The 27,909-nt window shown below is 53.7% G+C and overlaps 1 protein-coding gene and 1 pseudogene across 4 annotated transcripts; one reads left to right on the plus strand and one right to left on the minus strand.

Annotated features, from left to right (window-relative positions):
• LOC108408876 (ankyrin repeat domain-containing protein 66-like) overlaps positions 1-27,909 on the plus strand; it is a 154,218-nt pseudogene that overhangs the window by 55,268 nt on the left and 71,041 nt on the right.
• On the minus strand, positions 4,030-27,796 carry LOC140846887 (anthrax toxin receptor-like). 4 transcript variants are annotated; one of them, XM_073225069.1, is made up of 16 exons: positions 27,516-27,651; positions 26,882-27,216; positions 21,736-21,807; positions 20,465-20,536; positions 19,172-19,253; positions 19,026-19,059; positions 17,950-18,029; positions 17,799-17,867; positions 17,348-17,428; positions 17,201-17,261; positions 12,782-12,874; positions 11,957-12,026; positions 11,293-11,383; positions 9,595-9,813; positions 4,359-4,433; positions 4,030-4,267 (listed from the first exon to the last, which is right to left on the minus strand). In XM_073225069.1, the coding sequence occupies exons 2-16, from the start codon at positions 27,079-27,081 to the stop codon at positions 4,136-4,138; spliced, it is 1,431 nt and encodes a 476-aa protein (XP_073081170.1). In that variant the 5' UTR covers positions 27,082-27,216; positions 27,516-27,651; the 3' UTR covers positions 4,030-4,135. The 4 variants fall into 4 exon arrangements, with proteins under 4 accessions (XP_073081170.1, XP_073081169.1, XP_073081171.1 ...); XM_073225068.1 differs by having other exon boundaries at positions 26,882-27,780; XM_073225070.1 differs by lacking the exon at positions 4,359-4,433 and having other exon boundaries at positions 26,882-27,796.

Raw genomic sequence — 27,909 nt, forward strand, 5'->3', positions numbered from 1 at the left:
ACAACTCATCCTGCCTTGCAACAGCCAGTGCAGAATGAACACCAGACCCCTGGGACCCATTCCCTACTCAAATGGCTGATGGCCACACTTCTCACTGTACAGCCCAATCCGGTGACTTACCATCTTCCCCACTAGATGGCAGATGCATGCCAAGCTCTAACAGTGTTACAGAATTTGGGCATGAAAAATACCATTTATAACCCAGTAAATTATGGCCCAAACGGGGAGCTGTTTACAGTGGAGATAAGGGTATGGTGCTGCAAATGGCTCCCTGAACCCTCTTTGGGCCCTTAGCAGCCATTCTTGCCCCTCACGTAGGGCAGCCAATAAATGAGGTTACCCATATTGTGGCAGATTTGGGGGAAGCTGAAGTGCCGAAGGCACAGAAGGGAGTGCAGTCCCCTACTGAGAGGAAAGGCTTAAAGGGCCCCGTGAAGGTCATGAGGACCCAAATATGGATTGATTTGAGAGGGGCAGGAGCGGACAGAGAGAACTTGGATGGGAAGTTCAACAGAATTTTATTGGAGCTGTGGTAACAACTGAAGCCAGAGCAGTGGTTCCAGCAGCTGGGGATCAAGAAATGGAGACAAAGCCACAGTCTTGGCCTGTGAGCCTGCAAGACTTCCTGCTGGACAGTGAGCCATCCTCACCTGAACGCACACACAAAGGTGATTGGGCTATAGTTTTACTGAGTGGAGGGTCAAGGCACCCGCCTTGGGGCACCAGGTGGGGATCAGAGGCCACATGCTCAAACATCAATTCATTGGTTCCCAGTGAATGTTCAACACATGCCAGCTCTGACAGACACAGGAGCTGAATGTTCACTGACTTATGGCAACCCTGAGCGGTTTCAGGGACCCCCAGTGTTATAGTTGGATACAGAGGTAAGGCCACCAGACTTAAACAAGCCTGAATCCCATTGGGAATAGGGCATCTATACCCAAAGAGATATACTCTGTACATCTCTCCAATCCCTAAATACATTTTGGAGATTGATATCCTCCAGGGCCTATGGTTGCAGACCACTGCAGGTGAGTTCAGACTGAACATATGTGTTGTAAAGGCAGTTCTGAGTGGACATGCTAAGCACCTGCCTGTATTTTTTCTTGTGCATCAGCACGTGTCTAATGCCAAGCAATACCAATTCCCTGGAGGGCATAGAGGAATTGGAGAAACCCTCCAGGAACTGAAAAGTGGGCATTATAAAACCTACTCATAGCCCTTTTAATCCCCTGGTGTGGCTGGTAAAAAATCCAGATGGCTCCTGGCATATGACCGTGGGTTATAGAGAACTGAGTAAGTCACACCCCCTCTGCAGGCTGCTGTCCCCTCTAGTGCAGCCCTCAGGAATACCCTAAGTCATGAACTAGGGACATATTATGTTGTGGATCTTGCTAATGCTTTCTTCTCCATAAACACAGCACAGGACAGTCAGGAACAGTTTTCCTTCACATGGGAAGGATGGCACTGGGCTGTCACTGTCCTTCCACGAGAGCACCTCCACAGTCCCACTGTCTGTCATGGACTTGGAGCCCAGGATTTGCAGCATGGGACAACCTGCCAGTGGTGCAGCTGTACCATTATATTGATGATATCATGCTTACTGTCTATTTTCTTACCAGAAGTCCTGCATGCAACAAACATTGTGCAGCACCTAGACTGCTGCAACACGTACAGGAGAAAGGGTGGGCTGTGAACAGCACCAAGTTTCAGGGACCTGGTTTGTCAGTCAAATTCCTGGGGGTTGTCTGGTCGGGTAAGTCTGAAGTTACCCCAGAAGCCGTGATTATAGATAAAGTTCAGGCTTTTCCTACCCCCACAACCGTCACACTATTGCAAGAGTTTTTGGGTCCTTTAGGCTACTGGAGAGTGTTTATCCCACACTTGGCACTAATTATGAAACCCTTATACCATGTGTTATGAATGGGTATCAGGTGGGCCTAGGATGAGACATGCAATTTCTTTCACTGCTGAAAAATGGGCCAAGGCATTCTAGGCCTTGAGTGTGCTAGACCTGTCAAGACCCTGTGACATGGATGTCCATGTGACCATAGACAGTGATGGCTGGGTTCCCTGGAAGTAGCTTGAATGGACTGACCAATTTACTGAATTCTCATCAAAATTCTGAAAAAGAGCAGACGCCATTTGCTGCTGGCATCTCCACGAGTTGATGAAGCAGATGAATTGGCCCAGGTTTGTTGGCTAGAAGGAAAGCCTGACTCTGATGTGGCCCAATGGTTAAAAAAATGTTTGTTGCATCTAGTGGAAAAGACAATGTGGGCTGTAGCCCTTCAGCAGGGCCTGGACTGATGAGCCCAGCTGGAGTGCACTGTCTGCTCTAAAAGGGACTTAACACCAAGGGAAACAAAAGCAAAAATGAACACATGGAACTACAGCAAGCTAAAAAGATTCTGTACAGCAAAGGACACCATCAGCAGAACAGAAAGGCATCCTACAGTATGGGAGAATATATTTGTAAATGACAGAAGGGGTTAACATCCAAAATATATAAAGAACTCACATGCCTCATCAAACAAAAGCAAATAACCCAATTAAAAAATGAGGAAAGGATCTGAACAGACACTTCTCCAAAGAAGAAATCCAGATGGCCAGCAGGCACATGAAAAGATGCTCCACATTGCTCACTATGAGAGAAATGCAAATTAAAACCACAATGAGGTATCACCTCACACCAGTTAGGATGGCCACCACAGAAAAGACTAAGAAGAAGAAATGCTGGTGAGGATGCGGAGAAAGGGGACCTCCTACACTGCTTGTGGGGATGTAAGCTAGTTCAATGACTGTGGAAAGCAATATGGAGGTTCCTCAAAAAACTAAAAATATAAATATCCCACTCCTACAAATTTTCCCAAAGAAAACAAGTTCTCAGATTCAAAAAGAGATACGCACGCCTACGTTTATCACAGCACTATTTACAATAGCCAAGATGTGGAAGCATCGTGTCCACCAGTAGATGAATGGATAAAGAAGAGGTGGTACATATACACAATGGAATATTATTCAGCCATGAGAAAGAAGCAAATCCTACCATTTGCACCAACATGGATGGAGTTGGAGGATATTATGCTCAGTGAAATAAGCCAGGCAGAGGACAAGTACCAAATGATTTCCCTCATCTGTGGGGCATAACAACGAAACAAAACTGAAGGAACAAAATAGCAGCAGACTCACAGCTCCAAGAAGGGACTAGTGGTTACCAAAGGGGAGGGGTGGGGGCGGGTGGATGGGGAGGGAGGGAGATGATTGAGGGCTATCATGATTGGCACACGTAGTGTGGGGGGGATCATGGGGTAGACAGTGAAGCACAGACAAGGCAAATAGTGACTCTGTGGCATCTTACTACACTGACAGCCAGTGACGGCAATGGAGTATAGGGGGGACTCGATAATAGGGGTGAATGTAGTAACCACAGTTTTTCATGTGAAACCTTCATAAGAGTGTATGTATCAATCATCCCTTCATAAAAATATAAAATAAAATAAATAAAAGGGACTTACACCAAGTCCCACTGCAACATGGGATGATACCTCAAGTGGCAGGTAACAAATCCTACCATTTGCAATAACATGGAGGAGCTAGAGGGTGTTATGCTCAGTGAAATAAGCAAGCTAGAGAAACTAGAAGTATGAAATGATTTCACGCATCTGTGGAGTATAAGAACAAAGCAAGAACTGAAGGAACAAAACAGCAGCAGAATCACAGAACCCAAGAATGGACTAACAGTTGCCAAAGGGAAAGGGACTGGGGAGGATGGGTGGGAAGAGAGGGAGAAGGGGGAAAAGGAGCATTACGATCAGCACACATAATGTAGGGGGTGGGCATGGGGAAGGCAGTACATCACTGAGAAGATAAGCAGTGACTCCATAGCATATTACTATGCTGATGGACAGTGACAGTAATGGGGTATGTGGTGCGGACTTGATAATGGGGGGGAATCTAGTAACCACAATGTTGCTCATTTAAGTGTATATGAATCATACCAAAATTTAAAACAGTAACACACAAACGAAAAACAATATTGGAGTTTTGGTGCTGTACAGATCGTGTTATGGGGTGAGAGTTGCAGAGTGGCTTTCCAGAGCGTCCAGGCTGCAGCAGGTATGAGTGGCATCATTCATCTGGGCAGGTTGGGCACCCTGGCACCATGAGCAGGTGCTGAGGATGAAGCAATGGCAGCTGGGTTGATGCTGTGTGCGGCAGGATGATCCACGACGGGCGTCAGTAGGGGGACAGCAGAATCACCTGTCTGTGGGGAAGAGGAGAGAGGGAGAAAGTCACTGAGAAGGTCTCCCTCAGCCCAGCCTGGGGTATCAGCACCTGTCTAGGGCCCTTCTCACCTGCGCTGTCGTTTCGCCTTTCTTACAACACGACATAATCACCGTAAGGCACTTCTTTCCCAGTGACCCCGGAATCTACTCCGCAACTTCCAGCGGGGGCTGAAGGCTGTAGTTTCCCTCACTCATGGGGTTGGCCAAGTTCCTTGTCTTCTCAAGCCCACCCTTGTCCTGCTGGCCTGAATCCCACTGATCCCCCTGCCAGGTCTACCTAGGGGCACCATGGAGCGTGCTAACATCAGGCTTCCGAGAACATGTCTTTCCTGCATCCAGCCTCAGAGCACACTCTGCCCATATCCTGTCCTAGGCTCCTCCGTCTCTGGCAGGAAGTCCACTCTCACCTTCCTGTGTATCTACTTCCTGGCCAGGCCCTTGGCCTCCCTTCTCAGACCTACTCGAGTGTCTCCTCTCCCCTGGGCACCTGGCTCTGATCCACCCTACTGCAGGCCTCACAAAATCACCTTTCCCGAGAAGCAGCTCCTGCCAGCTGCCACCTTCAGCTGTGCTTCCCCTCTGCCTGGGAATCCAGCTCCAGGGCCCAGCTGCCTTGCTAGACTCCTCACCGCCAAGCCCCTCACTGGTCACCAGCCTGGCCTGCATGCATGCAAAGCCTGTGACCCTGCCCTGTGTGTCCCTAAGTTCCCACTCTGCCCCTGGTGCTTTTCCGCTTGAGAGCTGTCCACTCCCCTGGCCTAGCCCGACCTTTTTGCGAGAGCAGAACAAACAAGGCTGCCTATGTTAGTGCATGAAAGGCCACAAGGGGCCCGGTGACACCCCGACCTCTCAAGCCCACTGAACATTTGCAGACTCTACTCACCCACCCACCCCCCACCTTGTCCGTCATGCCACATTCCTAAGGCCAAACTGGGGCACTCTGGCCCTACAGCCCCAGAACACTGGACCTGGATCTCCCTTCTCAGCACTGACGTCAGCCTTCTTGTGCCCACGGGGAGGTCCCAAAGAGATTAACTGTTTCTCTTGGGCATATTCTTAACTGTCTATTTTTTCAAGTCAACTTTAGAATCATTCTGATCAAATTCCCTAAATGTGTGTAAGCAACAACTTATACAATGACACCCATTTTGTCTAAAAAGGACCTCGAGAGGGGGTGGCATGGGTCACCCTTGCTGGGAGCCCTTCTGTTGCCTGGGGCGCCCATTCAGTGAGAGGGTAAGATTCCATCCTGAACCTGACTCTCATGATGGATCCACGAGGGTCGTTTCCCATGAACTGTGGGCCGCCGTGGGCTCAGGCAATGGAGAAGAGAATCGCGCACGCGCGTGTGTGTGTGTGTGTGTGTGTCTAGGAGGGTGTGTGTGTGTGTGTGTGTGTGTGTGTGTGTGTGTGTGTGTGTGTCTAGGAGGGATGCTCTATAAGGGAGCATTAGGAGAGAAACTCCTCTGGGATTTGAAGGCAGTGGGGCAGAGACACAGCCTGTTTGCCAGAGCAGAAGTGAACAAGGCTGCCGCTGTTAGTAGGTACAAGGCCACAAGGCCACTCCTTGGTAACATGCCCCCAGGCACACTGGGCTGGCTGGCTGGCACTGAGATCAGGCTGGGATGGGGCCCTTCCTGCTCTGCAGAAACTGCAGGGTCCAGTGACACTGAAGCCTCTCAGCCCATCATTACCTTGAGGCCTAGACTCTAACACTGAAGGCTTAAAGAGCAGGAGCCAAAACCCCAGCACCTGTGAGAGGGTCCGGATGTCCAGCTGGAACACTACAGTCCTGGGGTCTCTAGTGCTGTGGCAGGGGAGATGGGGGGAGCCCATGCACAGGGCACAGCTCTCCTCAGCACGAGCTCAGGTCATTTAAGAAATCCTGTGTGCTGCCACTGTGCGCTGTACTGTTGGGGTGACCTCGCCCACTTTCCTGACCTCTGGGAAAGAAGTGATCACCTGGGGCTCACAGCACTGCTGGGATGACTTCAGAGGTAGTCCTGAGGGGCCTGGCCAATCCCTGGGCAGCTGTACATGCCCAGAACCCATCACTCTGCTACCCTCCTCGCTTGAGCTGGGCCCTTGGAAAGGTGACCATTTCAGACAGTTGCTCAGGGTCCCCACCCTCACCTTGCTGGGCACGAAGGCCATCCTAGCAGCTTGCTCTTCTCCACCCTCTGGTCGCTTGCCTCCCCTTGCTTGAACTCTCTATCTGGCCCTGTTGTACCTGCCCCTGTCCCTGCATGGTGTCTCCGGGTTGTGACTCCACTGGTCAGAACCTAGAGCCCACCTTCCACAGGAGACCTGAACCTCTGATGCCAGGCAGTGGCCCTGCTGGTCTCATCAGCCATGTGCAGAGGCTTCTGGGGCTTCCCAGAACTTCTTCCTGGGGGATGGGGGTCCTTCAGGCCCCTCCTCCAGGTGCCTGTCACCCTTTCCCAGTGGGTCACAGGGACCCTGCAGTTCTCTCCCTCACTCTGCGGAGGGGACCTCTGCAAGAGCAGCAGCTGACACTCACATTTCCGGGGAGTGTTAATGGCAGAAAGAACTTGGCACAGACCTTCCCCGGCTGTCCCTGCCCTGTGTGGGCTCGTGCCGTTCAGTTTGTTCTCCCCGATCCAACTGAGGGCCACTGAAGCCCAACCTTTGCTGGGGCGGACAACAAGCTCTGCCAGAACTGCGGACTGGCACCTGTCAGGCAGCCACCCGCACCCAGAAGCCTGTGCCCGTGCCAAGGGGGAGCCCCGGGGGCTGGGACCAGCCTGGTTGGGGGGGAATATGAGCCCTCGTGCCTTTTCTCTCTCCCAGGCCTCTAGGCCGGGACGGTGTCTTGTACTGTGGCGCCAGGTGATCGAAGCCCAGCACCCATAACCTCACCACCACAGAAGCCCGGCCTTCTGGGCCCGTGTCTGTGGGGCAGGAGCCGGCTGCCCCTGTCCTCCCTCAGCCCAGCCTGGGGTATCAGCACCTGTCTAGGGCCCTTCTCACCTGCGCTGTCGTTTCGCCTTTCTTACAACACGACATAATCACCGTAAGGCACTTCTTTCCCAGTGACCCCGGAATCTAGAAAGGGAAAACAGTGTCTGCTTCCTTGCAGGCAGCTCCTGGGGCAGGGACGCTGTAGCTGCTGCCCTGCACCTGTCACTTCCTGGCCACTCCGCAATGTTTGCTGGCAGAACTCAAGGACCAAGGAGTCGCACCCTGTCCCTTAGGAGAGAGCCGTCCTAGGGAAAAGCCAGCAAGCTCTTAGTTTGCAAATAAGGCTGTTCCCCAAAAGGGCAAGAAATTCTGTCACATCCCCTTCACTCCCTGAGGCAGCTCCCTTAGACAGACCTGGTCCTGGGAGTCTGTGACTTAGAGGGTGGCCAGGGTTTGCAAGGACAGGGCTGTGCTCAAGTGACCCTGGTAGATTGGTCTCCCCAGGCCACCTGCGTCCATACAGGGTTCTGACCCGGACAGGGAGGCCCACCTTCCACTAACCCCAGGCCCTCATTTCCTGCCCCGGGACACCCACCTGAGGTGAGCCATGCCTGCTCACCTGATACTTGGGCTCTGTGCACACCTGGGCTGTGCCTCCCTCACAGCCTAATGCACATAAGATGCCCTCCACTCTCCCTAGCCCTGCTGCCCTGAAAGGCCAACCCTACCAGAGCCCCTCTCAGTCAGGATTCAGGGATGAAGGCCTGTGAAATGCAGCGCCACATACATGAGAGCCCAGAGGAGGGGACCAGGTCGTGAAACCCAAGCCTCTTAACCATAACTCAGCGAGTCCTATGGAAGAGCCTCCTACACACAGGCCCTTGGGGACTGAACAAATGCCTCTTTGTTTCAGTGGGAATCATAGCAGTTGTTGAAACAGGCCCGAGTAGCTAATTCAGTGACAGAGGCCTTTGGTCAGGCTCTGATGGGAGCACGAGAAGGGTGTCCTCTGTGTGTCACTGTGAGTCCCACATCTTACAGGGGGCCCCTCTCTCTCTGCTCAGGGCATGAGAGCTGCAGGGTGCGGGGGGATCTCCCTAGGCTGAGGGGGACCTCATTGTGAAGGCCAGTGTGCCCTCAGGCTCTGGCAACACCACAACCAAACATGACCTACCGTGTCTGGTTTTGGTGGCGGCTTCTGGGAAATAGAAAGATGGAGTGCTAAACACAGGGTGAGAAGGGCTCTGGCTCAGCCATGCCCCCAGGAGGGGACCTGCTCTGCAGCACAGGGACAGAACAGGGCTTTGGGTGTCCATCTGGGTGCTCGCTGCGTGCGGATCTGTGGCCAGCTGGCTCCACCTGCCTGAGCTGAGCCCACACTTCCCTGTGCGTCCCCGGGGGGACATTCAGCCTGGGATGCCTGGTGCTGGTACAGGCGTCTAACCAGGTGGTTTTCTACAGCAGCCTTTAGGTCATATGAAGACAAGAGCTCCTCCCCTTCCCCTCCTGCTCCTCCCTCCCCTTCCTTTGCACACCCTGAACCGCCCCTGTGCCCAGAACTCAGGGAAACCCACCCAGCACCCTGGCTTCCTGTCCTCATGCTCCCACTTTGCAGATCTCAGACCTGCAGGTGTCTTGCTGGTGCTGCCCTCTCACACCTCTGGGGGTCCCTCCCCCAGAGCCCCCACACCTGTCCTGGGGAGCCCAGCTAGCCAGGCCTCTGCGCCCGTCCTCCCCGGGGCCCGCCTCTGCCCTTTGCTGTTGCTCTCATTAGGCAGGACACTGGCCACATGCCATGAAGGTGACATTTTTTCCCCCAGTACCCCAGGGACCGAGGCCAGTCGAGACAGCAGACCTGGAGCTGCCATGGCAGGACTGGGGCCACTTCATTTCTGCCCCCTGCCCAGCACGGGGCCCAGCACAACATGGTCCTGAGTAGTGACTGGGAGGGAAGGACAGGGCTCCAGAGATGGGCAGAGGCCATGTCTGTTTGTAAAGGCACAGCTGCCCCCGAGGAGAGCAATCCTGGGGCACCTGGCCCTCCCTGTGGGGTCATCATTGCAGGAGGAATCTGTGTTTTCTCCAATCCACAGTAGAGGTCTCTCCCTGGCCTTTGTCCCTTTGAGTCCTTCAGAAGCCTGAGTCAGGGCCTGGGGTCACTTCTCCTCAGGGGGAGGGAAGCCTGAGGCACAAAGCTCCTTAGAGGCCAGGCTGTGTGCCCAGGAATGGGAGGGCAGCTCTGAGCTTCCATATGCTCAGCTGATGACCTCGGAACTGATGGGACCTTCCCACAGGCGGAATTCTGGGGCAGCCAGGAATCCCGATACTTTGGGGGGCTGGGGAGGGCCTGGGCCACAGGGCTGTGTAGTCAGGGGTCACTCACACATGCAGTGCACCGTCGCCTGATACAACACCAGAGCAGCACAAGAAAGGGCAGCACCATGAGAGGCACAGCCCAGTAGAGAGTTTTGATACTGAGGACTGGACTGGAAGACTTTTCATCCGGGTAAATATGTCGTATGACACCCGGCACAGCATGTGGAAGGGTATGTCGTTGGGCAGCTGGTGATACGGCATCCAGTAGGGCAGGTGGGGTCCTCTCCTGAAGAAAGCACACATGTTAAGTCCTCGGTGCACCTGAGGTGCCTATCACTTGGCATCCCACCCCACACCTCCAAATCCACCTTTACACTCAGACTGTCCCACTCTGAGAGGGCCCAGCAGGCCAAGGAGCCCAGGGCTGGATCCTCAGGGCCCCTGAAGAGCCCTGGGCCACCGACCCTGCACAGAGGCTCCGCCTCAGAGTCTTGTCAGGGAGTCCGGCATCCTCTGTGCTGGGAGACAGGCAGCCCCCACTGCACGCCTGGGCTGACAGCACAGGGGCCTGGGGAGGAGCACACCAGTGAAGGCACACAGAGGGTGCAGGGGGCGCTGCTGAGGCCGGGATGAAGGGGTCTGCAGGATGAGGGCAGCACCCTGGGTCTATCTTCCCATAGCCTTGCCCTCACTGCCCCCTTCCACAGAGCCACTCAGACCCTCTGAAACTGCACTTCCACATCTGTAGGAGCGAGTGAGTGGACACCTGTGAGGTTTAGAGTTCATAGCCTGTCCTAGAACAGGGCAGACCCATAACGAATGGGGGCTCCTGTCCTGTTGTTACTCATGGCCAAGGAGAAGCTCACTGCATCTGTGCACTCAGGTGCTGCAAGTGCTGAACCGTTACACCAAGTGAGATGCTTCAGAGAAGTGTGACAGGGACAGGGCGAGACTGACTCAGTGCCCAGGAGGCAGGGCAGAGGAAAGGAGAGGCCAGGCCAAGGCTGGGGGAGAAGCCACTGTGCTGGGAATAGACACCAGCTGGCTCCTGAGTTCTTTTCCCAGTGTGCCTGTTGAAGGGCGGTTGTCACTGGGTGGCACTCCTGATGGGCAAATGGGTCAGTTCTGTCTGCTGATCTGTGAGCAGACACCCAGGGATAAGTATAAACAGACATGCACAGGAGTGTCAGGGCTGTTGGAAGCCAGGCTTGGGGGCAGGGGCTGTACCCACAGCTGGACCGGAGCACCAGTGCTGTGGAAATTCACCTCAACTATGTAGGGCCACAGGTGGTCCCAGCCTCCAGGGCTCCTGGGTCTGGGACCCAAGTTTTGAGGGCCTGGGCTCTAGCTCCCTGCACACAGCCTCCAGCTTACACCCCTCACCTAAGCCAGACCCAGATGGAGCTCTGAACTCCCCACCAGGAGAACCAGGCCAGGGAGGCGGCAAGGTGGGAGTCAGGGGGCCGGTCTCAGCATTGTTCCGGAGTCCGCTTGGAGCTCCAAGTGGTCGGTGTCATGTGCCTTCAGGGTGCACAGCCCCAGACACTTTTACAGAGGGACTCCCAGGGCACTTCTGAGAGTCGGGGCACAGCTCCCCAGTGAAGGGCTAAGGGGCTGTAGTGGCTGTGACGTGCTGCAGGTGCCCAGCTGCACAGGCTGCTTGCTGGGCCTGCCTTGGGCATTGCTCCTGCCTTGTGCTTCCCAGTGTGTCTGTCCATCCAGTGAATGGACTAAGCATAGTCCCAGAGGGAGGCTGCAGTCTTACCGTGGAGGTCACACAGCTCCTCCTGCTGACATCGAAATCGGTCTTGATAAAGGAGAGGCCATTATTCAGGCTGATATCAATGAAGACGGCCCTAAAGCACAGAAAGGGCAGACGGTGACCAGCAGCCCAGATGGCACAGTGCGTACACTTGGCTCAACCTGCAGCCTGACAGTGGTCCTCGTTGTAATGGCTCTGATCAGTGGGCATTCAGGACACCAGAGAGGAGGCAGCACGGGACAGGAGAGCCCACCCCAGGCAAGATGAGGTCAACCTCTGCAATGAAGGCTGAGCAGGCCGTGAGGAGCCCTGCATGGCCCAGATGCCCTCGTGGCCATGGGCTCAGTGGCCAGGCGGGCTGTTTGCTGTCCCCTTCCAAACTCTTTCCTATGACAGGGTATGCTGGCTTGGCCCTGAAAGGCTGCCTGGGCCAAAGGTACCATCCCTGGGGCCCATCCCCTCCTGCATCCTGCCCTCCTTGACAGAACCTGGGTGACAGGGGGTCACAGCCCCTCAGGGGACCACCCACACAGGTGGGTGCAGAGGAAGCTCTGAGCCCTCCCAGAACAGGTGTGAGCAGCTCGGCCAGAGGAGGCACCCCCCCCCCGACCCCCGCTGGTCGCGCCATAGTGCCAAATCTGACCCGTTCCCTGAGCTTTTCACTTACTTGCCCTGATTATTTAACTTCGGTCCTGGGCATGTAATGGAGGTGTCTCGCACAGATACAGCCTCTATTCCTGGAAGAAATTTACATGCAAATAATGTGAATGGACATGTCCCCACATCCCCGTCTTCCCTCCTGTGGCCCTTGGCAAGCAGAGCCCACCCTTTGGCAGATGTCGGCTTCTGTTCTCTGCCTTCCTCAGAGCACCTACCTCACACCAAGTACCGTGCTGCTGACTCAACTGTCAGTTTAGCTACGACCTTCTGAACATTCTTACCCCTTTGTTGGAGCTTATAATGAAAACTAAATGCTAAGTATGGTTATGGGAAAGATTTCTGTGTATTAGTTTGGTATACTGCACCTTTGCTGAATTCAGGCATTAGTTCTGGTAGTTTTGGAGTGGATCCTTTAGGATTTTTTATGGCATCATCTTTCAATCTCAAGTGAACACACCATGCAGGGAGACCTGGCAGAGACTCAGAGCCCTGGGGCTGCCTCGACTTCCCTCCCACAGACTAATGGACTCGAGTCCTTGCCTCTCAAGGGAAGTGAAAGCCCAGGAAAGGGAGGGGGATGCAGCTCTTAGGGCACACCCCACCCCACACCCAGCCAGGGCTGCAGGAGAGGCTGCTCCCAGGTGTGTGATGGTTCTGGGGATCGATTAAGTCCTGGGCACGAGTGGCAGGTGCTCAGGCTCCCAACCAGTTACCCCTTCCACTGTCCATGTTGCTTATTTTTACTGTGTACATAGCAAATGGTCAGCACGGGCTTTGAAGGTCTGGTTTGCTGTGGGACAGCTGTCACTGGAGGAAAGGAGGGGCTACTTACTTGCCGTTTCCTTTCCAAGTCGAAACTGACACACAACTTCATCCTTCTGTATGTTTTTAAAACCTTTTCCAATAACCTTGACTTCATTTGTATCTGCAAGAGTAATATCCAAATGTCTCTGTGAGGAAGCGCTGAGGTATTTTCCTCAGATCACAACTATGGCAGGCCGCCCCCAAAACAGAATCCCCATGAACTCTAGGGAGGAGGCAGCTGTAGCTGAACCAACATCTGGGCAAACCCCTGGCCAAATCCTCTCCTTTTGCTCACTGAGGGCCCACGCTCAGGAGCCTGGGCTGTGCCTAGAGCACTCAGGGGCCCCTCCCCACTTCCCATGACCCACGAAGTCCATCCATTAAAGGCACCCAGCCTAGTTCCCTCTATAGGGGCAAACCCAGCCACAGGTTTCTGCTCTGAAATACCAAGGTGCCCCGAATGGGCACAGGCAGGGACCAGGCAACCCTTACATAACTGAGAGAGGAGCCAACACATCCTGGTGAGTCAGCCCTGTGTCATGTCTGAGCTGTACACGCACACCTAGGGGCCTGGGGACTTTCTGCCACCTGGAGTCAATTCTCTATTGACCCCCCCTCTTTCTGGGGGCCTATGGAAGAATGGAAACCAGAGAAGCCAGGCCCATTCTTGTGGAAACAGAATGTGGGGTTTCAATAGGATACGTGGCTTTCCCCAACACCTGGCTGTCAGAGGGTCAGGATCTGCTGTCAGTGCCCAATCCAGGACCATAGAGGATGCCACCTCTGCTCTAGACCCAGCTGAAAAGCTATCACGCAGCTCCTCTGGAACACCCTGGCCTCTGGTTTTCAACTCATGGTGCTGTGACTGCTGAGCCTGAAACCCTAGAGGGGACCTAGCTGGCCTGAGCCTTGTGGGGAAATTTGGCAACAGCCTCTACTCCCGTGTCTGTGACACGCAGGGAGTGTGGCAGCTCCGGGCAGGGCTGAGAGCCCAGAGCATGGCAGGTGCCGGCACCCCTGGGAACGGTGCACAGCGCCCCTCTGCACCATGCGTCGTACCCTGCCTTGTGTCCCTGCTGCCCTTCAGGCCCTGTTCTTGGTCACTTGCCCTCTTGCAGGAACTACAGCTCTCAGGGGTCTGATTTACTCTGGGAATTGTAGGCATGTGGAGCCAGGATGAGGTTTCAGGGTTTTGAGCAGAAAAGATGTTGAGTTAAAGGACTGTGCTCTGCCCAGACAGCTGCTCCTTTTACATTCTACCTGCCCTCACCCTGTTCCTCCAACAGCAAAAACCCCAAGAAGAAAGTGAATCCAAGAGTGAGCACAGCCAGCTTGCAGGGAGCTGTACTTCCCCCGCTACACTCCCGCTGCCCACCAGCTCTGAGGGCGCAGAGGGACCTTCAGTCCCAGGACGGGAGACAGATCCTTTCTGGAAGAGAGGACATTCTTTCTGGGAGAAAAGTTATACACCAGTCTGCCCGGGATCCAAGGATAGGGGGTGGAAGGCAGCTTCCTGGGAAGGCCAGGTGGAGCTTGGCGGTGAGAAAGGGTGGCTGACCGCCAGGACTGGCAGGGGCACAGCGGGAGCTGACTGCCCTGGGGCGGCCAGGTAGGGGCTGGGATACCACGTGCTGCCCGGCACAGTCTCGTGGAGAGAATTCCCACACTGCTCACCCACTGTTCACCTGTATGTTCCCTGCCTGCAGCTATTCTACTGCTGGTACTGATCCCAGGAGAACCCTGCCCCATGCCCACAGAGAGGGATGCTTGGGAAGACCCCACAGGGAGGCTTGTAGTAGCATCTCCTTCAGAACAATCTTACTGTTGAACAAGGGAGACTAATTAAATTAATTTGGTCCTTCAATGTAACGGATTGCTGTGCAGATGGCTGGAAAATATTATGTAGTGCATAATCCCAATAATATGGAAATATCCTTTTCAAGTTTACTGAGATAGGTGTGCACACGTGTAATCAAGTTCTCATTATACAGGCATGTAACATATGTATACTCAAGTAGTCACAGCAGTTCTCTCTGGGAGAGAGTGGGATGGGACCAACGGGGACTCTCAACATAGTGGAGGGACAGTGGCTACCCAGGCTGGTGGCAGGAGGGTCCCTTACTGCACAGAAGGCCCTGCAATGGCCAGTCTCATAAGGAAAACAATTCGAGGCCCCTCCTCCAGCATGGCCCCCTGAGGGTGAAAAGCCCCAGCATCCCCAGCAAATACACAGGCAGGATGAATGTCAGACCGCTGTGCCCAGTGCACCAGGCCAGAGCCAGCGTTCAAAGCACGTGGGCCCACCGAGGAGAAGTGCAAAGCAGAGGACTGCCTGGAGGAAATGCCAGGAGGGGAGCTGCTCCCAGGGGCGGGGCTGGAGGCAATTAACTGGGAGGGCATCCAGGGGGGTTTCCTGAGCAGCGCTAAATTCTGTATGTCCGTGGGCTGACTCACACAGGGTCCTGTGCAATTCCCAGCCTTGTCAGATGGCACCGTTACCATTTCTGCATTTCAGAAAGAGAACTCTCAACGATCATTAGTCCCTAGTTTGAGATACGCAGACTGAAGGGTTTCATGGGAGGTAGCCTGATGTCGATGTCGGTATTTCACTGTGAGGTGCTTCAGAAATCAGATGGATCATTGAAGGAGAGAGCGAGAGCCAGCAAGGACTGGTTCCACACGTGACCAGACAATATGGTCACACAGGAATTCTGAGGACCAGTTAGTGGAGATGGGGGCTCATCGTACAATTGTTTCCAATGCTGAACATTTTAAGCTTTGCATAACACAAGATTGGAAACAGAAAGCTGCATGATAGAAATAATATCATGGACCGAGCCCAGCAGAAGTCATTGTGCAGCTTGGATGATAAGTGCCTAATGAGAGGCAGAGACCAAAGGCAGAGGGAGGCAGAGGGGGCGGCCCACCAGGAGCAGCTTTGAGGGTGAGACTCCTGTGCGGTGGGCCTCAGAGGATGGGTGGGAAACTGAGGCAGGGCTTACAGTAGCCTAGCTGCCCAACCCCACCTCTGCAGCAAATGAGGTTTAGAGCAGAGGGGTGCTTGCCTTGCAGGGTGTCAGCCAGTGACCTCAGATTCCGTGGTCAGCCTGGGGTGGGTAAGTCCCCTTTCTGAGCACTTGTACCTGTGACAGGCTGGGGCACAGGCTTAGGGGCAGGGAGGAGCCCTTGAGACTCATGCCCAGCCCCTGCCTGCTTCCTCAGGGCAGCCTGTTGAAACGGGTTCTTCTACTTCCTTTGGGGGGCCACGTTTCTGCTTTGTACTTTCAAGTGACTGTCACTCTGTGTAGTGGCCTTTGACAAGAAGGCAGCAGTATAACAGATCAGAGCCAAAACTCTGGGCCACACTGGTAGAGGGCATGTGGCAGGCACCTGTCACTTCATCTTGGCTGCCATGGGGGATGAATGGTGACTGGCACCCTCACTGGTCACTGACAATTGTGGCTTGTCATGTTAGTCAGATGCCATGGCCTGTGTGTCCAGCAGACATAATCACAGAAATGAAGATGTCAAACTGGCTGCACAGATGGGCGCTTAACCCAGGAGGAGCAGGGAGGGCCCCCATGTGTGGGGTTGCTAGGCCACCTCCACACTTTGGCAAGCTTTGGGTTCTTCCTACAGAACTGTCACTTCTACCAGATGGTACACCTTTGCCCTGAAAGGCAAGTCCAGCAATTTCACAGGATAAGCATCAGCCTTCCAGATGAGCAAAAGCAGGAGTGGGCACACCTACTCTGCAAGACTCCCGCAGGTCCATGCAGGCCTGTTCCAGCACGATGATGGGGAGTCAGACAGCTGTCCCCAACAGCTGGCTCCGTTGGAAGCCATCATCCCAGAGGTCCCTTACCCACTCAAATTACATTTCAAATACTAATCAGACTTGGATTTCTGGGGTGGTTTCTAAATAGTTTGACGTATTGTCCTGGTTATATGTGGTTGGGTCCCATTTGGTAGTGTCATTTAGGTTTTTTAAAACAGTTTTTTATATTTCCTAATTAATCTTTTGGTTGTGAGATTAAAGAAAGTAATTACACTAAACTTATGTGGCAGTCATTTTGCAGTACGGTCACCCAGCCATTGTTAAGGTGATAGGGAGCCCATTACAAACCTGAGCAAAGATGCCGTCACATGCCCACCCCCAGCACACCCCAGGCACCATACCTCACACACACTTACATACGTACCTGACACAAACGTTCTATGGACCCAATGCACATTCCAAACCACAATCCCCCCACAGACAGCACATTCACACACACACAGCACATTATACACATTCACATCACACTCAAGACACACACACACACAGTACACTCAAACACACCGCACAAACTGGAACCACGTACACCACTCCCACCATAGACATGGCACATTCACAAAACACACACACACGCACTTCTGTGTTTACAACAGTGACTCCAGTAATTACCTTTGTTGCAGATAGCGGAGAAATCCACAGACGTAATCTGCACACATGACCTTGCTATGAGCTGAAATAGAGTGAGGGGAGTGGTAGGGTCATGGGAGTGAACGGCGGGGGCATGGCGTGCAGCCCCCTTCATCCACCCTCACTCACTGGGTCAATGATGTCTTCCAGTCCAGGGTATCCACTGTCCACTTGAAACAGATGATCCTCTTCACCAGCAATTTCCAACAGCTGAAAGGGAGAGGAGATGACCTGAGCCCACAGCCAGGGGTGATGACCCAGAGGTCCCCATCCCAGGAGACAGACACCGGGGGCTAGACCCTGGCATCCACCAGCAGCCCACCCTCAGGGGAGGGAAAGCTCTTCCACCCTTGCCTCTGCTGTGCAGGTCTTACACAACACTTGTTATTCATTCTGAACGGCCACCTTGCACATCGTTCAACTCCCTGGGCCCAGTCTAAGTGGAGAGGGCCCCGACCCCACTCCCCAGGCACATTTTGGTGGGTACAGGCCCATCCTCTGGGTGACCCTGAGAGAGCCATCTTTGAAGCTTTCCCCAGCTAGACTCACAAGTGACCCCTCGTTACCTGCTCAGAATTACCTGGGATAGCTGATAATTTTGCACACCCACGAAATACAGAGTTGCCCCCAACTGCTTGGATTTTGCAGCCTGAGAAAGAGGAAGTGTTGGGTATAATAAATTTGGTCCAAATATGTGGACCAAAAGGCTGGTAATGATGGGCTTGACTCACTTCAACCTGTGTCTCTGCAAATGATTCTGGCAGCAGTTGTTCACCTGTCAGCACGATGATGAGGCTGGGTACCTTCGCTCCTGTGGGAGAGGCAGGGCATGTCTGGGTCTATGAGAGCAACTGTCACAGGCTTCCAGGACCCGAGCACTGCTCGCCACACCTCACCCTCCTGGGGAAAGGCCACCCCGACCTGAGCACCTGCCTCCCACATGCCTGGAAGGCTTTGCAGCTTATCATGCAACAAGAAGGGCCCCTAGCCCAGGACCCACTTTGCAGATGAGGAGACTAGGCCCAGCTTAGGGTTCTTCCTACAGAACTGTCACTTCTACCAGACAGTACAACCTTTGCCCTGAAAGGCAAGTCCAGCAATTTCACAGGATAAGCATCAGCCTTCCAGATGAGCAAAAGCAGGAGTGGGCACACCTACTGTGCAAGACTCCCGCAGGTCCATGCAGGCCTGTTCCAGCTCAGGACCTCACGCACAGCTCTCCCACGGGCACTTGTAGACCCAGCCTCAGGGCTTGAGGTCAGAGGCAAGTGAGCAGTAGACCCCCTCCCCAGCTCAATGCCTCTCCCTGGGCCCCACATCTTTCCTAGACCCTACAGCCAAGATGCAGATGTTTCTGGCAAGCACAAGACTTTTACACTACGGGAGACACAGAGCAGGAGCATCAACCCAAGGGAAGGAGCTGAAGGGAGAAGGAGTCAGGGAGGAATGTGTGCTCAGCAAGGGGGAAGGTCAGGCTTCCTTCTTACACGGAGGCCCCACTGGCCTAGGACCAGCTGGGTTTCCCCCTTTCTTCTTCAGGCAGCCCAGCTCCAGGGCCAGTGCCTCAGATTTCCTAGGAACCGCGAAGTCGCACACGCGACCCTTTGCTGTGCAGCGGGACATCACGGGGTGGTTTTCATCCCCACTACTCAGAGCAGGAGGCTGCCGCTCAGAGAGGGCACGCAGCTGGCTCCACGAGTCAGAGCTTGGATGCGGCCAGGGATGGTCTGCACCGACCTCACTGAGGCCCAGGCCTGGCTCTTTCCCCGGACACCATCGCCAAGAAGGCAGGAAGCAGCTCACTTACCTGCAGCTCGTGTTCTTTCGATCTGCTCATTGGCCTGCAACAAAATGAAGGAAAAAGTGTTTTGGGGGTACAGTGAGATGACCCAATGATGATCCTCTGAGAACTTGATAAAGCACAACCACATCTCAGAAATCTAGGTTCTGTACCTTTTCCAATCCGTGCTGCATATTTATGCCTCCGGAAGGTCGTACATTGAGCAATTCAACAAGCGCATTGTTTATTTTTTTTCTGGAAAAAAAAAAAAAAGTCAGAGGAGGTGGGAGATGGAATGAGGAGTTGCCTATTACAACCAGCCCCAGGCTGTCCTTGTCCATCTGCACTGCATGCAGCCCTGCCGGGACGGGAGACGGCCAAGTCAAGGAGCCCTGCCCCGGCCCTCTGTCCTGTGCCTTTGGCATTGGCTGGCCTGCTTCCCACCTTCCCAGTCCCTATCGGGTGAGCAGGGTGGCAAGGGGACGCTGCTTTCCAGGCCCATAGGTGAAGCCTGGCCTTCTCTGTGCTCAGCTCGGTCTAAGCCGTGCAGAACTGGGGGCCTCCCCCAGGGGTCCACCCTGACTGTCCATGGTGAGTACGGGGAGATCCCAGCTGCGATTCCATCACAGTGTGACTGGCAGCACGACCGCCCCCCGGGGGCCCTGCTGAGGGCACACTGTACGCGCAAACTTAAGGCAGAGCTTGGCAAGGTCACCGTGCTCACCCTGGCCCCTGCTGTCCACAGGCCCTGGGACCCTCCAGTGCAGGGTCCTCAGGCTCTGTCTGGTGCTCCCCCCACTCTCAGGGGGGTTCCAGTCATTTTCCTCCATGAGAATCTTAACCTCCCTGCTACTCAGAAGCTCCATAACGTCCCACCTCCCACCTAGACCCTCCTGGGATGCAGGCCCACGGGGCCTTCCTCCAGCACCCTGTCCCAGCCTGGTGTTCAGGACCCACTCCTAGGCTCACCTGACCAGACTCACTGGGAATGTGCTCCCCTCCTGAAGCACCCACACTTGGATGATACCCATCCCCTCCTCCCTGCTTCTGTCTCCCTCTTTCCCCAGCGGCCCAGGACAGAAAGTGACAAACAACAGCAGGTGCCAGGCTCTGTCCTAAAAGGCCCCCCACATCTGCTCCACCTGATCAGGGAATCTTCACAGTCAGCCTGTTCTAGGGAAAGCATAGAGCATGGAGGGAAGGACTAGGGTCAGGTGGCAGGATGGGCTCTGAGGGGAGGAGTCTGTCTACTAGCACAGGATCCAGCCAGTGCCAGTGCAGAAGTGGCAGTGGGGCCCAGGGGGCCAGGGCTGAAGGTCACGGAGGGCAGTGAGGGGAGGGTCCAGGGCAGCCGTGCCTGCACACCAGTGGGTTCCTCAGTGTGGGCTCAGGGGCCCCCTCTGCTCCCTGGCCCTCCCTGTGGCCTGATTGCTGGGTCGGCTCTGGGGGATCAATGAAACACTTACCTGTTCGAGGTCAGCTTCATGTTGATGCGGCCGTGTGTCGAGTAGGTAATGAACGACATACGCTGTTTGGGGCTTGGGAGGAAACATGGGCTTGTGAGCACCTATACACGCAGGCTGAAAGTGATGCTGATATGCAACAGGGAGGGGGTGCCCACCAAGCTCCCTGTTCTCCATTCTGTCTCTTTTAGTGTGGAGTCTATTTCCTGGACTCCAGAAGTTCTCATCACTTTAGTGAAGGATTATGAGGCCTAGAAGGCGTGCAGCCCTCTTGTCAGAGTGCGGCATAGCACCCTGTAGACCCAAATCCCAAAAGTCTTGTTTGCTCTCTCTGCCCCTCTCTCTCTCTCTCTCTCTCTCTCTCTCTCTCTCTCACACACACATGCACACAGGGCTGCTGCATGCACAAGGAGACAGACAGCTTCATACTCTTCCACGAGGGCCCTCCCAAGCTGGCCTCTCCTCTCCTGTCAAATTCTTGGTACTTTCACTTCTCCTCCTCCCTGGACGATCTTCCCCAACTCTCTCCCCCTCTTCTCAAAGAAATTATCCTCCCTCATCAGCCATTCATATTCTCCTCTCCCTTTTCACCTTCTGGCCCCTCTCTTCTGATCGCCTGGCCCTCATTATCCTTTAGTTACATTGTTCCCACAGGTCCCTATATGAGCTCCCCACTGGTCCTGGCTCTTGCCCACAATTATGAGACTTCTCTGCCTGGAGTACAGCTGGAGTCCTGCCTTTCTGGAGTCCCACCAGCGTCTCTGATCACGCATCATCCAGAGCTCCCTATGGCTCACAGCAGGAAATCCAAGCCCTGCTTCCTGGCATTATTGGCCTCTTTTGCCTTGGTCACAAGTTGACCTCTCGCTTCATCACCCAGCCTTCCCATGTTAATCATGTTCACCCAAACAGACCTCTTACTGCTCAAATGACCTTCATGGTTCTTGTTACCCTGTATTTCTCATCCTTCAAGATCTAGATAAAATTTCCACATCCAGATGTTTAGTTACAGTGTTAAGTAGTTTGCCTAGTTCCTAATCTATGAGGTCCTCCAGGGAAGACTGTGCCCCTGAAAACAAGGCCTGACTCCCAGGAAGGAGCCAAGCAAGGCTGCAGAGATCTTAGAAAACAAATGGGATCTGTCCTTCTCTCCTGCTTCAGAACACTGCCCTGAGCTTTGCAACCTGAGGCAGTCCCATGTACACTGCATCTAAATACCAATGTACTCAGTTAGAGAGGAAAACGCCCTGCAACACAGAGCTGAAAAGCCATACTTTTTAAATCTGTTCACCAAATCCTGCACAAAGCTCTGTGTGAACTCCCAGTTGTCATTTACACTGCGTGATCTGAAAAAGAAGAAGACATGAGTCAGAGATGGAGGTGCATGTATCACGTGAGCATGGTTTCTGCCTTCCCTGCCTTCCTGCAGGCCCTTAGCAAGCTCCTCCACGAGAGCCCCCAGCTCCTGAAATAGCTAAAGCCAGCACAGCTCCTGGAGTGAGGTCAGCGGGTTACCTTCGTGGTGACTTTAGTCAGTGTGAGTGGCAGCAACTGACTCATTAGACCTGTGTGGTAGGGGATGGGGGACTTCTCCGATGAGGGGCTTTCGGTGGCAGACACGGATGGTTGATCATGCTACATGGGAATGTTAGGAAATGAGGTAGGATGCATTGGTCTGTAAAGCCTCCCGAAATTCTGATATGCTGTCTCTCCTGGTCCCCCATTTTCCCTTGGGAATCACCATTCCCAGCTCTCTGCTCCTCTTCCAGCCCTCGAACACGGAGGTGGGTCATGGCTCTCCGCTCTTCCTCCCCACCATTCCTTCTGCCTACAAGGCTACATCTAAAACCGTCAGCAAACAGTGAGGAAACTAAGGACAGATGACCCCAATATCAAGATTATCCAGGGAGAACGTGTCTATCAGGCACTTTACGTACATGATTTCTGATTCCAGAACAACCCTATGATAGTACAATTATTCCCACTTTTCAGATGAGAAAACAGGATTCCACAGGTCATAGAATGTGACACAATTTCAATAGCTAGCATGGATGTGAACCCAGCTCTGGCCGCAAAGCCCACACTCTACCCATCGCACTTGGCAGGTCAGGGTGACACTGAGGCAGACAACTGCTGGGTAGCAAAGCAGCAGACTTTGTCCACCTACTTAGAGATTTTCTCTCAGACCCACACTGAAGTGCAGGACAACTCCATTCCTAACTAATGATGGCAGCACTTTCTCTTTTCCTCCCCATTATCTCTCTCCTCTGCTTTCCCATTGAATGAAAAGGACACTCCAAAGACAATTTATAGGAAACAAGAGTCTTCAACCCACTATCTACTCTGGGATAGTTGTTAATTGATGTAATTTTGAAGGAAACCCTTGATTCCATAACACAAGTATGTGAGAGCTCGTAGGCAACCACAGGGACCTACAGTCCCCAGCAAGGAAGCAGTAGGGAACAGGGCAGACACGTGGGCTTCTGGCACTCAGGGCTCCAGTTATGATTTAGTGCCCCACTCGTCAATGAGAATGGAGAGATGGGCATCAATACACAGCCCCACTATTAAACCTTGAGGCCAAACGTCCTAGTGATATAACTATTCTGGGAGAATGGATGCATAGAGCAGAATCATATAAGGGAGCTGAGATGTAACTAAGCTAAATTGTCTTCTTCCACAGTAAGAAGTTAAGAGAGAATATGTAACCTCAAGCAGCAAGAAACACCAAAAAGTATAAACATGTTTTAGCGTATGAACATAGTATTAGATACATGGTCACAATGTGTAGAAAATACAATCTGGAATACTTGCACATGGCTGTCTCTGAAGAATAGGATCAGAAGTGGGGTGGTATGGGGCAAGAGCCTCAAGGTTTGTTTTTTTTTTGTGTGTGTGTGTGTGTGTGTATTTGTAATAGTGTTCCATCTTAAATTAATGTTCAAGCATTTCCTTGATAAATTTAAAAATGAAATTACAGGCAAACTAGTGGCATGAAGTGTGAAAATGGCAGACTTGGAAGCTCTAAGCCTTCGATTGCACAAAGAAACACTGAACAAACAGAGGCTTAAATCTGATACATGCTACAACACACAATAAGGCAAACACAAAATGCCAACTGTCGTATGATTCCATTTACATGAAGTGTCCAGGACAGGCAAATCCATAGATACAGAAAATAGGAGGTTGCCAGGAGTTGGGGAGGGGTGAATGTGGAGTTATTGTTAATACAAGTCTCAGAAGCCCCTGTCCCTGAGAAAGCACACAAGCCATGGCTAGCTCCGTGAGGAACAGGTGTGAAGGACCCTGAAAAGGAAAAAACAAAATACATGGAACGGCCCATCCAAAGGGGAGCACAGATCAACAGCCAGGCCTGCACAGCTCTACTCTTCCGTTCACCTGAACTCGCGAGGAAGCTGTGCAGGACACACACATGCTGAGTCCGGATGCGTCACTGAGGACGCCCCTTCAGCTGTCATCCTCCCTGAGAACCTCTCCCTTTGCCTTTCCCAAGGTAGCCACATGCAGTGACGGATGGTCCTAACATCTGGTCCAACTTGGGAAAACCCTGAGTGCCAGCTGAGGCTGTCAGACCGGCATGGAAGCTCCACCTAATCCTACTTCTGCCCATTTTGTCACACAGGGGTTGGTGCCAAGGTGCTGGTTAATAAGCATCCTGCACAGGCTCCATGTCTGCAGTGGACGAATCTTGAAGCTCTGCTCTCCCCGCTAGGCCATCCCCTCTTCCTCCACCTTTGTCACACGTGTGGGTGCTCCCCTGGATTCTGCCTCTCCATTATCCTCTCACTGGGCACACCCACCTTGGGATCCTACTCGACTACCTCCAGCCTAGAATGAATGAACAGGGCTACTCATCACACGGTGACTGTGATGGCGCCCAGAGAACCTCAGGAGGGCTCCCAGCAGAGACATTAGGCTCACACATCCCCCACACCCAGAGGGCACATGGGAAGAAAGCTGAGTCAGGGAATCTGGGCTGGGTCAGTGGCCCCTGTGGGGCAGGGAGAACCCAGAAGGTGTGATTTTGGCTTAACAGGCAGTTCACTTTATACTTATATTCCGTGACTATATCTGATGTTGTGCTGAGCAAACTACCTACAAGTTCCCCTTCACCTTCATCACAACACAGTGAGATGGCTATGAAGACCCCGACTGTACAGATTGGGACACTGAGGCACAGAGAGATGAAGCAACTGGCCCAAGGCTCCCTGACCGGTGAATGGAGTCTGCCTGACTGTAGGGCTGGGGCTGCCTCCCACTGCCTGTTCCCCAGGAAGGGCAGGGAGCAGCCCCAGGAGGGAGGATGTTCTCTCTCTCCAAGCACTTGTCACCCAGCGGGCCCCATCTGGGGGTGCGCAGCTCCAGGCCCTGGGGCTGAGGTTGCCGTGGTTTCAGGTCTTGCCTGGTGGCTGCAGCTACACTCTAGGCACATTCCCCACTGGTGGCCCAGGGCTGGGAAGTGGGTGTGTTAATGCTTTCTTGGGCACCCTCAGCTCCTCCTCCCATTTGCACAATCTGGCAGGATTTAGTCCTGGCCAACCAAAACGGCAAGTGTCAAGGCGACAGCCATGGTGGGGGGCAGGGAGCACAGTCTGGTGGCACAGCCTGTCCTGGAGCCTGAGTGGGGTAGAAGGGACTTCAGTGGCTCCCCTTCCTCTCCTTCCTTCTCCACTCTCAGGGCAAGGCCTGTACTCCGCACCCTGAGCTGCCGGGAGAGCCAGCTGTGGTCGGAGGGGCGAGGGCTGCCTGCCAGCATTTAAGAAGCCAAAGGAGGCAGTGGGAAGAAAGGGGCAAGAGTGGGGAGGTCCTGGCTCAAAACCTGTTTCTCTAGTACCTTTCTCACACGCCCATGTCACACTTCCTTGGGGGGGGAGAGGGGAGTATCTTCCCACCGTCTAACGTTTGGAAGCAAATTAGCTTGGCTGACACTGAGTAAATCACTTGCACCCCAGCCTCAGTTCTGTCATCCCAAAATAAGGAAAGATCCATAGCCTTAAGGTTTGGGAGGCCTACATGGGAGGGCACGTTGCCTGGCACGTAACGCCCAATTATTATTACACATGCCCCTCCTGCACCCTGAGCCCTTCCCCATTCATCCCAGGGCCTAGATGTGCCTGAGCAGGCCCACCAGCAGAGAGCAGGGTGTGGGCAGGGGCACTAGAACAGGATGGCAGCTGAGAGGACCTTTCGGACTCACTGGCCCTCTCTGGGAAGACTGACCCAAGGTGGCTCTCAGTCCCCCAGGACCATTCAGACCCCAACCCAAGCCCAAGGTGGGAACCACTAGCCCCCTGGGCTGTGCTGAGGATCAGTGAGGCAAGAGCTGCCCAGGGCAACGCAGAGTCCTTCCCCGAGACAGTGAGGAGGGACTTTTCCTCCTTGGCAGGGGAGGCTCCCAGCTCTGCGGGTTCAGCTGGGCTTGCATCCCCCTATCACCAGTCTCCATGGAGACTAGGGGGAGTCAGAGGCAGTCCCCCCTGGGGATGGAATGAGGCAGCTCAGGGATCCTGGGTCCTGCAGCCCCTCCAGCCTCCAGGAGCTGCCCTCCTTTTCAGGAGACTGCACATCACATGCCTACCCTGCTCTCCCTCCAGGGATGGTTTTAAAGACAACAGAAAGGCCAAGAAAGCCCTTGGACACCAGAGACTCCTTTAAATATATTGACAGTCATACCACTGTCAACACTGAATAAGTAGCATTTATTCCCAGCCCACACAGGAGGTGAAAATGGAATCAAGGTCACCTCCCCCAAAGACTGAGACCCCCAAACCCCTTCCGTCTTTGAGGGCTTGCAGGGGCCTAACCCACAGCCTAGCTCCCCCGGGCTCTGGACAAACCAAAGTGTCCTGGAAGTGCACACACACACTGCAACTTGGGTCTCCAAGGTGTCCGAGAAAGAAGCAAAGCACTGGCAGCAAGAAAGCCAAGGGCTTTCTAAGTAGTGACACTGGGGATGCCCAAAAGCCACCTGGCCATCTCCCTGGGGCCCATTTACACAATAGTCATCGGTGTGAAAAACAAAATAAAACAAAACATGCCAACAGACAAAAACCAAAAGCCAAAGCCAGAGGGCGCTAACTGCTGAGAAGTTTGCTCCCAGTAATTTCCTCGCCAGCTGATTAAGGGGCCTGCAGGTCACAGATCTGGGCCATGTGGTCGGAGGGACTGAGTCATCTAGAAACCAGATGGGGGCCTTTAATCCTTTTCAGGAGAAAAAGTCCCAGGGAACAAATGCCTGGGGCATTCTTTCTGCCCCAGGAACAGGGAGGCCACAGAGAGTCTGTTCCATGAATGTGACCAGGACAGTCCCTGCTTCCCTCTCTCAGAGCCTGGGGCCCCGTACTGACCCCAGGGACAGCACTGTTCTATGGCACTGACTAGAGCAGGAGGGCCACTCACGAGTCCAAGACGAAGTACAGGTCGTCAGTGCTCCAGCAGGATTCCCCATCTGCTGGGCTCTCCTGGAGCCTGGAGCTGGGGTGGTGACCTTGGTCCTGGGTGAGGTAGCGGTGGAGGGTGCTCCGGGTGGTCAGGAGCAGAGATGGCAGCAGCAGCAGCAGGAGGATGACCAACATGGGTCCCAGCATCCTGGGGCCCATAAACTTCAGGCCACCTCAAGCCAACACCTCCTCTGCTTCCTCCCGTGCTCAGGGTCCTCGGCACTCCCAACCTCAGCTCTACTCACGCTCTGATCAATATACCTTGCACCTGCAAGCAGCCACCTGATACCTGCCCTGTGGGTCCAAGTAGCAAGTGGTTGGCTGTGGGGTGATGGCCCCACTACTTATGCACCTTCACCCCACCCTGCTGAGGTATGTCCATTATGATGGACAACAGGTTGCCATGGTGACCTTGTGACCTGCAGCTCTGCTCAGTGTTCTCCCTGTGGGCAACCCCAGGCAGGAGTTTGAAGGGCTGGTCAGATGAGGCCTCTATTTGTCCCTTATCCCAAACCCTCCCAGGGTCTTTACAATTTCAAGGAAACCCAGCCCTTTGGTAAACTGACAGAGGGCAGCTGAGGGGGCCTACATACGGACATCACTGAGTGTGAGCAGGTGGAGACAAGAGTGCTGTAAAGTTTATCTGTGGGGACACTGAAGTCACCCAAGGAATAGAAGGATCTGGAAGACGGTTGTGAAAGCAGGCTAGTGTCCTGTCCTTAGCGAATGAGGGACATTCCAGTTATCTGCTCTGTGTATTGAACCATCCCAGACCTAGGGACAAAAAACACAACAATTCCATATGCTCACAGGTTCTGCGGATTAGAAATTCAGAGATGTCTGAGCGGGCATGGGCTGACTTTCCTCCATGGAAACCCACTTGCCCTTTCATGTAAATTTTGGAATCATATCGTAAACTCTCCACTCACCTAAACCTCTCTTAATATTTTAGCAAAATAAAGTTAAATATGTAGATACATTTGGAGG

Source organism: Manis javanica, chromosome 16 (genome assembly GCF_040802235.1).
Source record: "Manis javanica isolate MJ-LG chromosome 16, MJ_LKY, whole genome shotgun sequence".
In the NCBI taxonomy this organism is placed as follows: Eukaryota; Metazoa; Chordata; class Mammalia; order Pholidota; family Manidae; genus Manis; species Manis javanica.

Excerpts from the sequence above, each read along its gene's own strand:
- LOC140846887 (XM_073225068.1), bottom strand. The coding sequence starts at position 27,081 with ATGGGCCCCAGGATGCTGGGACCCATGTTGGTCATCCTCCTGCTGCTG. Across the intron at positions 19,254-20,464 it reads ATGAAGCTGACCTCGAACAG|AAAAAAAATAAACAATGCGC; the intron begins GTAAGTGTTTCA and ends TTTTTTTTCCAG. Across the intron at positions 17,868-17,949 it reads TTGCAGAGACACAGGTTGAA|GCTGCAAAATCCAAGCAGTT; the intron begins GTGAGTCAAGCC and ends CCTCTTTCTCAG.